Below are 13,446 nucleotides of genomic sequence, written 5' to 3' on the forward strand. Positions count from 1 at the left end.
GCCAGGTAGAACATCCTATTGCCAATTATGCTATATATGGTACTGGGGATCTTCAGAGAAGAGAGGCTATTTATAACAAGTAATCGACCAGGACTGTATGACACATTATGGAATATGGAGAGGCGGAGTCTTGGGCTAAAATGAGACCCTTCATATATGATCGAGATCGTGATCCACTTCTTCACGAGCTTACTCCGATCCGAGAGCAAACCTACGCTCATACCAACTTGGATGAAGATAGCCATGATGGCGGTCATGATAATGTGCTGAAGTTTATGAAGTTTCTGCTTAATTTGATCTGAAAACATTAGTGTATGCTATGTATTCGATCACAAGTTAATATGACCCAATCTTACGTACATTGGATTTTCATTGAAGTTTAATCCTCAAACTCCAAATATATGGTTCGGAGGGGTTGAACATGCACCCATGTCAGTAATTGGTCTCTTAAACATCAGGGACGATCTCTACTGCCTTTACACTAGCCTTGTAAGTATATCCACGAGCACAAAACACAAAGTAAACAAAATTTAGCACCCCTAACCCAGCTATCAAGAAGTAAAAGAAGTCCAATCTGCCGGCATTGATATCATTATCCAACCAGTTGGATTGGCCATGCTTTCCAGTAACACTATGCACAAAGGTCACCACCAAACTACTCAAATAAGTCGCACCCGCCATGCAGAGATAGATCAAAGAGTTCCCAATACTCTTCATCTTCTCAGGAAACTCTCTGTTATAAAATTCAATGTGTCCAAGAGCCCCACACACCTCACTAAGCCCCAGTAGCATAAGCTGTGGAAACAGCCAGAAAACCGACATGGGTGCAACCCCATTTAGTGATTCACCATGTAATGTAGCCAAAGCTCTTCTCTGTTGCTCAACCAATCCAGCCACCAACATACATAGAATTGAGAAAACGTACCCCATTCCTATTCTTTTTAAAGTTGGAATCCCATCTTCATACTTGGTGATCTTTTTCAGGGCTGGTTGTATAACAAAGTCGTACAACGGGAGCCATATAATTACTATGCTCAATGATATTATTTTGATTGAACCTGCAGGCATTTGGAATTTGGTTCCGATGTGACGGTCCATTTTTAGGGCTTGTGATACCATAAATGTTCCTTCCTCTACAAAAGGGATCAAGAAGATGCCTCCAGAAGCCCATATTGGGAGAGTTTTTAACACACATATTACATCTTCAACTTGTTGCATGGTGCACAGCCTCCACACATTTGCAGAAAATCCATCTTCTTTAAGTTCATTATCCACCACTAGGGCCGCTTTCTTCAAGAAGCTGAGGGGCAGCAAAATACCAATCGTTAGTAAGAACACCAATTTAGAGGCAGACGATGATTTTCCCTTGACTGTACAGTGTACAGGAATAAACAAAAAATTTAAATTAATCATGATATATTTAGTCATTAGCAAATTCAAGATGTAAATATTACCTAGATTGAGTGGATAGAGGAAGCTTTGACACTACTGCATTCCCATCCAATGAAGCATCGAAAAGAACTCCCTGTACCCTTTCATCATTGAGAAGCTTAAGATGGCGCTTCTTGTATGCCGCAACAAGAACTTGTGCAAAGCTTAAGAATATGCTTCCTTCTGGCTTCACACGCACGTAGATGTTCGATCCAACCAAAAATAAAGGAATTGCACATAACATCATGAGCAGGGTGGGTATGCCAAATCCCAGAGCCCAACTCACAGAGTCTTGAATGTAGACCACGAAGACTAGATTGATTAACACAACCAATGTAGCTGAGGTGTAGTACCAATTTAAGAAGCTATGGATCGCTAGTCTTCCTTCCACAGTTGAAGAATCAAATTGATCAATTCCAAAGGGAAGGCTGCATGGCCTAATCCCAGCACTGCCTATGCCTAACCAGCTTAGACCCATAATCAAAATCCACAATTGGGTTTTTGTGTTGGAGATGCAATGCTGAGCAAGATCGCAAGGTGGAGGTCGCAGTAGTGGCACAAAGGCTGTCAGAGTTATTGTCACCATGCCCTACACATGATTGTAATATACTAAGATGACATTTTTATATATAAGGCGGTGGTCTCTTTCATTAGGGAATGGAAGTAGGGGCTCAAAACCCACAAACTAAATCTCAAATTCGCTAAATTTAAATATTAAGCTACAATTCGTCAAATACACTACTAGAGATGTAGTAGTAGTAGACATTGTCACATAATATTGATCTCCGATATGACAATGAGAACTCTTTTTTACGGTATTTTGACTGACCCAAGGACATGCAGATGGTAAAGTTTACACAAAAAAGGCTTCATGAATGCAATTAAACATAGAATGAGAAGTTGTTAATAAGTAGAGATCATTTACCAGAAGACTTGCAAAGGAAGCGAAAAGAATCGTTCGGAATTTGCCAAGGTATGTATCAGCAAGAGAAGCACCGAGAACGGTGAACAAACAGTAAGCACAGGTCCAGAGAGCGAGAAGGTTTGCAGCAAAAACCTGATCCATGTGATACTCCCTCACCAGATACACCATCAAGTTTGTTGTGAGCCCAAAAGTCGCCATCTTCTCGATCGCTTCGTTCCCCAAAATGTAAGGCATGGCCTTCCATCCGGGCCTTGTAACCACCACATCGTCTACCTCCTTTTGTAACAGCAGTAATGCCTCTGAAGAAGAAGGACTAGAATGAGCTCTGGGTTTTGATCTGAAGCAGCAGCAGAAGGAGGAGAAGAAATTAGGGCTTCTTATTCTCTCCCACACCATCTTTGCTCACTCTGATGGTTGGAATCAGGTCCTCATGAACTAGTGTATATTCTCATCACATTTAAGCAGGGATCAGAGTTGGTAAGCAACCAACATGCGTAGTTTTAAGCACAAAAATTAGAGTTGGTGAGCAACCAACATGCATAGTTTTAAGCACAAAAATCAGGAAGGGATTGATTTCCCAAAGTAGATGGGTTACAAGTGTAAGCTGGGTTTTCTGGTAATGGACACGTTTTGTGGAGCTCAACACTTGTAGCATGAAGAGTTACCAAGGCCAATGTACGTGTCCACAAAGGGCATGCAATTTTACCTCAAATTGAGGAACCGACTGCGCCTTTGGCATAAAAATAATGGGGAACATATTTCTTTCACAGTGGGAAGAGAACTAAGATTTACAAAAATGGACTTATTTAGCAAAAGCAGAGCTTGACTAAACTTGTAAATTTGAGCAAAATTAGAGATTCAAAAGAGAGATAGAAGGATAGACCAGACTCCAAAGAGGGATGGAAACTAGCATAGTGACCTCAATCTCCAAAAGTTCATTGTCCTAATTAATTTTCAACTTATTTTATCTTTAGGGTAATATTTTTAGCTCAGTGATAGTCTAATTAGTATAGAGTTTGCCTATTCTTTTTTTTGGTCCTAGATTGAACTTTGATAGTGCAAAAGATGTTGTAGACTAGTTAAACTTGCAATCAACTAAACTCATTAAACAAATCAGAAAATACATGTTGATCTCTAAGTCGCCAAATGGATAAATATTAAATTCAAATACCATACATAGTTTAGTAGATTATAATTTTGAAAAATTATAAGTCAGACATCAACTATCATATTTAATTCGTCTTAATTTTCTTCTTTTTGCTATGCATTCGCTTTTAGTGAGGGGTCTTGACCGTTTACACAATTTGAGCCTAAAAATTGCCCACTTACTCCACCAAGAAGTTTTTAATCCCATTTATCAAATTTAAACATCAATGACAGTTTTACCCTAATTTTAATTAACAAACTACACTCCTCTCAGACTCTCTCCCTCGACTCCTCTCTCTCTCTCCAGCCGGACGGCCAGATGCCGAGCGACAAGACAGTCGGCCGGGGCGACGACGCCTTCAACACCTTCTTCTCCGAGACCGGCGCTGGTAAGCACGTCCCACGCGCCATCTTCGTCGACCTCGAGCCCACCGTCATCGACGAGGTCCGCACCGGAACCTACCACCAGCTCTTCCACCCCGAGCAGCTCATCTCCGGCAAGGAGGACGCTGCCAACAACTTCGCCCGTGGTCACTACACCATCGGCAAAGAGATCGTCGATCTATGCCTGGATCAGATCCGAAAGCTCGCTGATAACTGCACTGGGCTCCAGGGATCCCTGGTCTTCAATGCCGTCAGTGGCGGTACTGGGTCGAGTCTCGGGTCGCTTCTGCTGGAGAGGCTTTCTGTGGACAATGGGAAAAAGTTCATGCTCGGATTCACTGTGTATCATTCTCCTAAGGTTTCTACGTCTGTTGTAAAGCCCTATAACAATGTGCTCTCCACTCATTTGAGCACACTGATGTGTCTATGTTGCTCAATTTCAAATTTTTTTTGTGCTTAACTAAAACTCTTGTGTTTTTGAACTAGATTACTGGTTATAATTTGCGTAATTAATACTTGTGTGCTTTGAATCTCCTTATTGGGGTGGGGGGCAATAATATGATTACTGGGTATTATTAGGGAGCAATAAAATCGGACGCCGGAATCCGGTCACCGGTCCGATAGCCGGATTCGGGATTCCGGTCACCGGAGTCCGCAACCGGCCACCTGTCACCGGAGTCCGGCGAGGTCTCTGATGACTTCTCTCTCTAAGTGACAAAGAAGGAGAGGACAAAATTGTCCTAAAAATAAATAAATAAATACTTAATTGGGTATTAGGGCAAAATATATATAAAATATTGTGTAAGTGGACAATCTCTTAGAGTGTTTGGATAAGTGAAGTTAATTAACCCCAAAATTGGGTAAATAATCATTTTCCCAGTGTTACCACTACATTGGCCGGAATAATCCTAAACACAATATACTTTCAAGTTCCAAATCATCCATACAATATGAATCAAAACTTAGGGCCTTGACCAAATAGAGGTCAGCCTCAGTAGAAACCAAACCAAACAAGGATCTGGTTGGATGAAACCAGCTAATAAAACGCACACAACAAAAGTCCGCGCCCAAACACCATAAACAGTAGTACAGTACACGCCTCTGAAAATCCATCACTTATACAAAAAAGGAAAGGCCAAAACGGTGTCGCATTGAATGCACGCCACGCTTTCCCCCGTGGCTTTGTTCGTTGCTTGCTTGCTTGGCCCCGCCCTCTTTTCCTCTCACCAGAACTGCACACCAGGTGTTCGGCGAAATGCCTGAGCCATGCTCGCCTTCACCCACTTCCATCTAGTCCCCGGTTTTTTTCCTCCGGTCCTCCACGTCACCAATTCGGCCGCCGGAATGAGGCGGGGACGTGTTCTTGAGCCGGCGAGGCTTAGGGTGGTGGGAGAAAGCAGAAGCAGGGTTTCTGTTGTTCTAGGGTTTTGGGAGGGGAGGAAAGAAGGGGGTTGTGGGTTTGTGAGGCGGTGTAGGGATTCTGATTTGGAAGGGGATTTTGCCCTGGAAGCTGAGATTTTGGAGTTCATGAAGGGCTCGGACAAGCCTCGGGCTTTTCCGAGCAAGAGGGACTTGGTGGAGGCTGGGAGGTTGGATTTGGTCGACGCCATTGTGAGGGAAGGTGGTTGGCTTTCGTTGGGTTGGGATTTGGGGGATGAAGAAACAGCTCAAGATAGTGGTGGCTTTAGGAATTGGGATGAAGGATACGAGAGCAGTGATTCCGATATGGTTTCTGATTCTTCTTCTTCTTCTGTAGTAGCGTCGTCGTCTGGTACATCACTGTGAGGATTTCTATTGTAATGAACTTGTGTCAAGTTTTGGATTTGTGTTGTTTATGTGTTATGTTTTGCCTTCCATTTCGAAATGTCTGCAATTTGTTTATACTAAGGGCCTAGAGCCGCTTTTGAATAGTAAACTTTGAATTGCATATGTGGAAGATAAGTTGCAACTGTCATTGGCCATGTTAGGTTTTGGTGTTTTGCTCCGATTTGGATTCTTATTGCAGCAATGTTGACCTTATAAACACTCAAGTCTTGATTGTCTCTGTCTCTGTTTTTTTCCTTGTTCTTTTCAATGAGAGAAATGATTATGTCAACTAAAATGCATAGGACAAGATACCCACTGCTCCTTGATCCTACTGTTTTTAATTTTAAATCACTGAATCAACCATTAATTCTTTTGGATGGTGTATCATCTCACCTATTTTCTGTGTGTGTAGAGAAGCTGCAACAACTGAGGTTGATACTGGAATCGAGGGTATATTGAACCGATTAGAGAAACAGAGAAATTTGACCCTTGGGTTTGTTTTGAGAGATAAAGAAGACAGTACTGGCCTCGCAAATAATGATAACAAACATGATCGGTGCCCTGAAACCTCAACTGATGCGGTAAGTCTGCTTTATTTATCGTGATGTGGTTTCTGTTCTTTCGTATTGTGTTATTGTAGGCGAAAACATTATGTGAAGCTCTGAGTTCTATTGTGTATTCAGCTTTTTCCGACACATACTTCTACATACCTTACAGTCCTGAGGTGATGTTAGATATTCAGAATTGAATTGCATTTTTAGTATATTCCTATGGGATTTCGTATATCTGAGATGAATCTAAATTACATCAGCATATGCTAGTGAAACCAAGATTATGTTTTGGTCCTGAAATCAAGCTTTTTCATGCTATGCATCTTGAAGTAGATGATAGCCAGTCAACATCACACCTGCATGTAATTGTTTGCTTTCAAGAATTTGATGTAATTGTTTGCTTTGCATGTAGAGATTCTAAAACATAATGTGTGATGCTTGTTACATTGTAAAAGACAGTTGGCGCAACAAGCAGAAGTATCAGACCTGCTTCATCAAACCCCACTAAAGCCATTCTTAGTGATTTGGGAGGCCCACTTAATCATAGCAGATCTCTTTTAGATGCTGATGTTCAGAGAAACTATCCAAAGCCTGAAATGTGGAGAACTTGGAGCAGCCAAAGGGCTGGATCTTCAGATCTGGAATTTGAAGGTCCTGTAGATTTACTTGTTTCCTTTTGCAGCATGTTTATGGTTAAGTAGTTTCGTTCAAGTGGCAGTTTGGTTTTGATATTACAGCTGGTGAAGTTTCTTATGATGAAATGGGAGGATCAAAGGGAGTTTTGCAAAATGAAATACTTCAAACGAAAGAGGGTGCTAATGAACCGAATGGAAGGAATGATCTAGATTCTGAGGATGAAGTGATCAATTACAAACAAGTACGAATTCGCATGCAGCACCTTGAATCCGAGCTATCCTCTGTACTTCACTCATTGAGGTCTAAAACTAGTAATGTTGCACCAAAGGAGATGGGGGTGATTACTCTATGACTAATGAACTTTGAACTTTTTAGTCTAAATTTTTAGCAATATATTCATTTTTATTTCATTTGTATGGAGCCTGTTGCATTGAATTTCTCTTGGGAAGCTTTCTCATACCCTGACCATGTTTTTAGATGATTGGTGCATTCTCTTAAACCCACTTCTTATTTGTCATCAGGATCATGAAAGCTCCTCTGATGATTTGTGGAAAGTGTCTGATGCTTGGGAGTTTCAAGAAAATGAAATTATGCATGCCCAGAACAAATTACGTTCAACACGTGCAAAGCTTGCTGTTTTAGAAGGAAAGATGGCGATGGCAATAATGTATGCAAAGTTTCTTTTTGTTTTGAAAACAACACTATTAAGTCTGTTACTTGCTTTAGCACTTACATTGTACCTATCTATACCAGTGCTGTGCAAAAGAAAGTGGAGGAGAAACAGAAGAGGGTTAATGATGCTCGTAGAGCCTTACGGCTTCTCCGAACTGCTTTAATAGTTTGGACCAATCCAGCCTCAGAAGTGCTTTTAGCAGGATCATATGATGGTTGGGCTACCCAGGTCTGATCTCTTCTTGAATTGATCATTTAGCCCGAGTTGGACATATGTATGCTATTGTTCTTATGTACTTTTCATTTATTTATTTGTTTCTTGGGGGGATTGTATGTATCTGAGAGATCCAATTTACGTTAGCACAGCTTAGATAAGCACCTTTAATACGTTAGCATCTTATTTTCTTCGTTGCATTTTTGCTTTCGTTTTGGGAGGGGATTATACTTTTAAGCGCTATTTAGTTACATTTTGGAATGTAATAGTTTGTTGCAGTACTCTTCTACTGGCTCCATTGTTACAGATGTTATCTGTGGTGATTGCTTGCAGAGAAAGATGGAGAGGTCGAGTACAGGAATCTTCTCTGTTAGCCTTAAGTTGTATCCGGGTAGATATGAGGTAGGTAAACTTTGTTATTATTTGGTCGTGCGTTTATGGCCATTTGAGTATTGAGTGTGACCAGTTTTCACCTTGCCTTGCAGATCAAATTCATTGTTGATGGGGAATGGCGAATTGATCCCCTACGCCCTATTGTTCGCAACGACGGATTTGAAAATAATATACTGATTATAACATAAGAGAATTGCCATCCGATAGAAGAACTTTTTCTTTAACGTAGGGGAGTAGGTAGTAGCTAGGAACTCTGTGATTTTTTATGTGAGGATTCATATCTAACGTCGCTAAATTCATGTAACACTCAAATTTTTGGATGGTGGTAAGTCAACCTCAGTGATGATAATTGTGTTTTTGTGAATTGATTATCTGAGCAATTACTTTAAAATTGATGGAACAACTTTGGGAAGATATATCGTTACAAAAGTAATTCATATTTTCATATATTTCTCCTTCATTTAATTCTTATTTCCACTTGCGATAAGGTGTTCGGAGTTTAAATAAATTCTGAGGTCCCTATTTTATAAATAATGTATGCAATAACAATGAAATTTATCTCAGGACACAGAAGTCTACTACAGAATTTCAGATACATACTTCTGGTCCAGGTTAATCTGCACTAGGCATGGCCAACTTTATCATTTCATCCTACCATTCATTTCTGTCGTTACATTTCCAACCACGTCCTTGTTCAACCTCTCTCCAAAGCATGCAGAAGAATATGAAGGCGGTAGAACTAAAATTTTCTGTATGATGATTAATGAATGGTTGCCCAAATAATGCAACCCTGTTACACAAATATTCACACTATGAACCAGAAAAAACTCAGGTACACGATTCTACTTCTTATCTCAAGGTACATGATTCTTCTTAAATTCTTCTCTCAGTTATTGTTCACCATGTAAAAGAATCAGTTTATAATGGTAGCCAGAGGTCAATAACATTTGAGGGGGAGCATACAGTAAGTGCGCTAATCAGTCTGAGAAGGAAGATGCGGTGTTCTTACAGCCATTGTGAACCCACTACCACAGTAAATCTTGATTGCAGCAGCTTCTTTCCGAGATTTGTGTCCGAGACTCACTTCTTGAGGAGTTGTTTGATCGCATGTATTTCCCAAGCCAAGCTGACCATGTTCACCCCAGCCCCATGTCTTAATTTCTCCATCATCTGCCATCACAATGACACACAAAGAAGGGGAGAAAGGAATAAGACACCATCCGAGTATCAGTTACAAAAGATAGTAATAGAGATAACGTATTAGTGCCTGTGACAATAACAGAGTGCTCAGCCCCGGCTGCAATGTCCATGATCTTATTCTCTTCAAGACCAGGGACTTTATCCAGGATAGCTTCTCCTGAATCTGTGCAAAGAATCACACAATTAATTAGGAGCAGTAACAATTTGAGTACGATGATCAACTGTGGTTGTCTGCCACCATTAATTTCCTGGAAAAAAAATCCAGTTTCCGTTTTAAGGGGCCAGCAGGGTATGAAACCAGTTATGATCAGTTAAAAGGAATAGAAATGCGTGTATTTTACGAACTTCAAATCAAATGCATTACCTGCTAAGAGCCTGGCTGGAGTCATTTTGTCAGGATTACCAAGGACTCCATGGTGATTTCCACCGAGCATGAAAACTTCTCCACCTGTTTAAGATAATCTAAGTCTGCCTTTTCATAACCCAATATGGCTTTACTGGAGAAATAGAAGGTAGAAACATAAAAACAAATGAACTAACAGAGCTGTTGAGGATAATACATACCAGCAGTTAATAATAAAGCATGATTCCATCCAACAGCAGCTTTGGTAAACCATAACGATGTAGGTAAAGACTGTGGGGAGTGAGCACTTGAAGTGCCACCAAACCCTTTTCCCCAAGTGTACATATGCCCATCAGCTGTCACAACAGACAAAAAGAATAACTATCAGAAGAAAAGATTTCTGAGGATTAAGAAAACTAATTACCAATGCTAGATGTTAAAAAGGTTTTATGCTACTTTCTATAGGCTTTATCAGCATCTGTATTCTCTACAAGGTGAAAATTAAGTCCTCATTGGATTTTCTTTAGCTGTTCACATGGATTGGATCATTTTAAAGCTACAGATGAAAATATACATGCCACAAGAAGAAAAAGTTTGCTGGATTTACCAGATAATGCTGCACTTTGATCTCCATTTGCAATGATGCTAGTAACTTTTACACCTTCAAGTCCATAAATTTGTTCAGGAAGACTAATTGACTTGATCTTATCCTTGGAGATACCAAGTTGACCACGCTTACCGGAGCCAAACCCGTATACTTCATCTCCTGAATCACCTGCAATGTATATAGATCTTAATTATGCGGAAACTAAATGGAAAATGAGTAAGCTTACACTTCACGGTATATCATATTCTACGACAAATGGTTTATTTACCTTTCATTGTATAAAGTCATGCTTTAAGGAATGCATCAAAGAACAAAAACTGGGAAATTATATCTTTCCGAATCATCAATGTTCAGTTTTATAATGACCAAATGGAATGACTTTATCAAAAATGCGAGAATGCATTCATGCAAAGCTTTAAGAATGTCACAGAGCACACACATCCAAATAGAACAGCATGACCACATTTATAACATTGTGTCTGCCTGAAAATATACAATACCAGATTACCAGCCTTGCAATTACCTTTCAGCAAAACAAGAGAATGGCGCATACCACATGCTATCTGCTCAACACAATGGTCATCAAAGAAAGAGACTTTGACAGGACTGCAATGTAAACTATAATCACCATGCCCGAGCTGACCAAATGAGCCATCTCCACATGTGAAAACATCCCTCGCATCTGAGAACAAACCAAGGAAAGCCAAAAACCTGAAATAAGTTGCACAAGGCCCATACTGCAAAGTCCCTTCTAGCTAAACACACCACAACCAGATACAAAACAGTGCAAAAGTAACCAAAAGCACAAAACTTTGAGCATAACCACAGATTCAATCAACATTCTCCAGCAAGGGACTAACATCAACTTCCTGAACATACCTGAAACGAAACCCGAGTGGTTCCAGCCAGCAGAAGCATGCGTAATGAAGTAGGTGTCCAAAGACATTACAAGCTTGGGATGTGGGCTATTAACCCTATCAGAATGACCAAGCTGACCAGATGTGCCTCTTCCCCATGTCAGCACCTTCCCACCTTCAAAAGAACAATCATATTTTTCTGTCCCTAATAAAGAAAAGTTTCATAATTCAGAGTCATATTAGATGGAAGAGAGTAAGAGACCTGATGTTAAGGCGAGAACGTGAGCGCCGCCGCAGGCGAGGAGAGAGATGGGTCCCACGGCGGAGAGAGAAGGTAGACGAAGCAACTGAGGGAGGAGCTCATCCTGTAGCCTGCCCGTGCCCAGCTGCCCGTCCGTTCCTGCCCCCCAACTCCATACTTGTTGCTCTTCTTCTTCTTCGTTTTTTACCCTGCCTTCTTCATTCTCTTCCATTACTCAACGATGCTCTCTCTTCTTCCTTTTCAACGCTCACTTCAATTAAAAGGTGTTAAACCGCTCATCTTTTGGGCTCTGACCCAACAATCGTGGGCTCCGACAACAAGTACATGAATATGGATTCATCACAACTACAACTTAGGATTGGGTGAAGCCTACGAGGACTGCAATATCAATTATCAACTTGGTTCAGTCTCATTGTTGTTCCTAAACCTTCATTCCAGAGCTTTCAGCTTTGATGTTGTAATCAAGTCATAAAACAAAGCACAGATATGTTGGTAACAAAAAAGAAATCTCATTCACAAATCACAACTTCTGCATTATTTGAAGTAAAATAGGTACAAGTACATCCACAACAAGCTCAAAATCAAAACTAGAAGCAAATTTCATCTCTCAGTTCCTATCTTTATACCTAAAACCCAAAACCCAATGTGTAATGTTACAAACCCAATTCTCCAAACTCCAACACAAAGTTACAGAATGTCATCATAAGCCACAATCTCTCTTGCTCTCGAAGGCACCTCCAACACTGACGATTCAGAACTCTCGGGAGCTCCTCTTGGGTTGACTATAGCCGAAGCAAGCTTGTTACCTCTGCCATGACTTCTCAGTGGCATCCCAGCCCTCAAAAGCTTGGAAGACGACGTCGTCTCATTACTCGAATCCCTATTAGCATCATCCACCGCAACTCCTTTCCGCCACTGTGCCAGTGGGTCTGTTGCCCACAGTACCTGTAACTGTAACCAAAACAAAACAAAAAAAAGTCCCAAATTTTCATAACAGGATTTATAACTTTCAAATTAAAGATCGCAAATTTCACTCGAAATTTGTGACATCCAAATTAAGAAACTAATATGAAGCTAATGTTTTAGATACCAATATTAACCGATATTTCGATTCACACTCGAAATTTATCTTTGATTTTAGGAAAAATTGGAGGAAAGGAATTACCTTTTTGGAGTGGAGGGTAATGCCGAAGGAGGGGTCGAGGGCGGCGTCCACGGCGGCTTGGGCGGCGTCGGCGGTGCGGAATGCCACGTGGCCGACTGCGTCGCGATCGATGCGGATGCGGGAGATGGGGCCGTAGATCTCGAAGCGGGACTTGAGGTCGAGGACGGAGGAGTCCGGCGGGAGACCCATTACGACCAGAGCGGGCGGCGGCGGCGGCTTGAAGGTGGGCTTGTCCAGCTCGGCTTCTTCGGGGTCCTCCGCGTGAGGGGGGAGGGGACGACGCCGTTTGGATGCGGAGGCAGGGGCGCGGCGGGAAGAGAAGTAGGGTTTATTTCTCTTGCGGTTCATGGTTTTCGGGGTTTAAAGGGGGGATTTGAGTTCCCGGGTTTTTGTCAGAGGGAATTCCGAGTTTGACTGATGCTGTGTGTGGCTTGGTATTGGGGCTTTTGGATTCTCAAGTGGGTTGGGTTGGGTTGGGTGGCAAACGCACCGTTTTGTACAACTTTGTTCTTTTTGTAACCTCAAACATCATAGGAATTGGGAGATCCGGAACCAGTGTATAAGTAGTATTAACGAGTTCTAACACCCAACTTGGTTCACAAGATCTGGAATGGCACTAGAAATTCTGAATGAAGTTCAACAATCTTCTCAATTGATTAAAGAAAATTTGTCGTGACTACTATATTTTGATGATTTGATACTGATTTGAAAAAAGAAAAAATTATTGTATAGCGGAGAAAAAAGCGGAGCGCTGAACTCTTCCCCACGTCGCGACTGAAAGCTTCTAGGGTTTGCAGCGGCAACGCTATTCTCCTCCGTTTCACCGCCGTGTGATGGTGCCACTGTAAGCCTGT

At 41.3% G+C, this 13,446-nt stretch overlaps 4 protein-coding genes and 1 pseudogene across 5 annotated transcripts; 2 read left to right on the top strand and 3 right to left on the bottom strand.

The window, feature by feature from the left end:
* Positions 1-348: 348 nt before the first annotated feature.
* Positions 349-2,762, bottom strand: LOC133708092 (protein NRT1/ PTR FAMILY 2.13). Its single transcript, XM_062133540.1, has 3 exons — positions 2,357-2,762; positions 1,455-2,020; positions 349-1,300 (listed from the first exon to the last, which is right to left on the bottom strand). The coding sequence occupies exons 1-3, from the start codon at positions 2,750-2,752 to the stop codon at positions 448-450; spliced, it is 1,815 nt and encodes a 604-aa protein (XP_061989524.1). The 5' UTR covers positions 2,753-2,762; the 3' UTR covers positions 349-447.
* A 180-nt stretch (positions 2,763-2,942) lies between these two features.
* On the top strand, positions 2,943-4,372 carry LOC133711080 (tubulin alpha chain-like; annotated as a pseudogene).
* Positions 4,373-4,901: 529 nt separating this feature from the next.
* Positions 4,902-8,618, top strand: LOC133709168 (protein PTST homolog 2, chloroplastic). Of its 2 annotated transcripts, none has more exons than XM_062134822.1 (8): positions 4,902-5,667; positions 6,105-6,273; positions 6,699-6,894; positions 6,981-7,120; positions 7,401-7,546; positions 7,633-7,780; positions 8,099-8,167; positions 8,251-8,618. In XM_062134822.1, exons 1-8 carry the CDS (start codon positions 5,153-5,155, stop codon positions 8,344-8,346), a joined length of 1,479 nt encoding a protein of 492 aa, XP_061990806.1. In that variant the 5' UTR covers positions 4,902-5,152; the 3' UTR covers positions 8,347-8,618. The 2 variants fall into 2 exon arrangements, with proteins under 2 accessions (XP_061990806.1, XP_061990805.1); XM_062134821.1 differs by having other exon boundaries at positions 4,905-5,667; positions 6,981-7,216.
* Positions 8,619-8,883: 265 nt separating this feature from the next.
* LOC133709169 (ultraviolet-B receptor UVR8) lies at positions 8,884-11,814 on the bottom strand. Its single transcript, XM_062134823.1, has 8 exons — positions 11,428-11,814; positions 11,188-11,340; positions 10,832-10,990; positions 10,309-10,476; positions 9,923-10,057; positions 9,723-9,806; positions 9,426-9,521; positions 8,884-9,328 (listed from the first exon to the last, which is right to left on the bottom strand). The coding sequence occupies exons 1-8, from the start codon at positions 11,636-11,638 to the stop codon at positions 9,132-9,134; spliced, it is 1,203 nt and encodes a 400-aa protein (XP_061990807.1). The 5' UTR covers positions 11,639-11,814; the 3' UTR covers positions 8,884-9,131.
* A 120-nt stretch (positions 11,815-11,934) lies between these two features.
* LOC133709170 (uncharacterized protein At1g27050) lies at positions 11,935-13,126 on the bottom strand. The gene is made up of 2 exons (XM_062134824.1): positions 12,593-13,126; positions 11,935-12,378 (listed from the first exon to the last, which is right to left on the bottom strand). The coding sequence occupies exons 1-2, from the start codon at positions 12,938-12,940 to the stop codon at positions 12,115-12,117; spliced, it is 612 nt and encodes a 203-aa protein (XP_061990808.1). The 5' UTR covers positions 12,941-13,126; the 3' UTR covers positions 11,935-12,114.
* Positions 13,127-13,446: the final 320 nt, after the last annotated feature.

This window comes from Rosa rugosa, chromosome 5 (genome assembly GCF_958449725.1).
Source record: "Rosa rugosa chromosome 5, drRosRugo1.1, whole genome shotgun sequence".
Lineage (NCBI taxonomy): Eukaryota > Viridiplantae > Streptophyta > Magnoliopsida > Rosales > Rosaceae > Rosa > Rosa rugosa.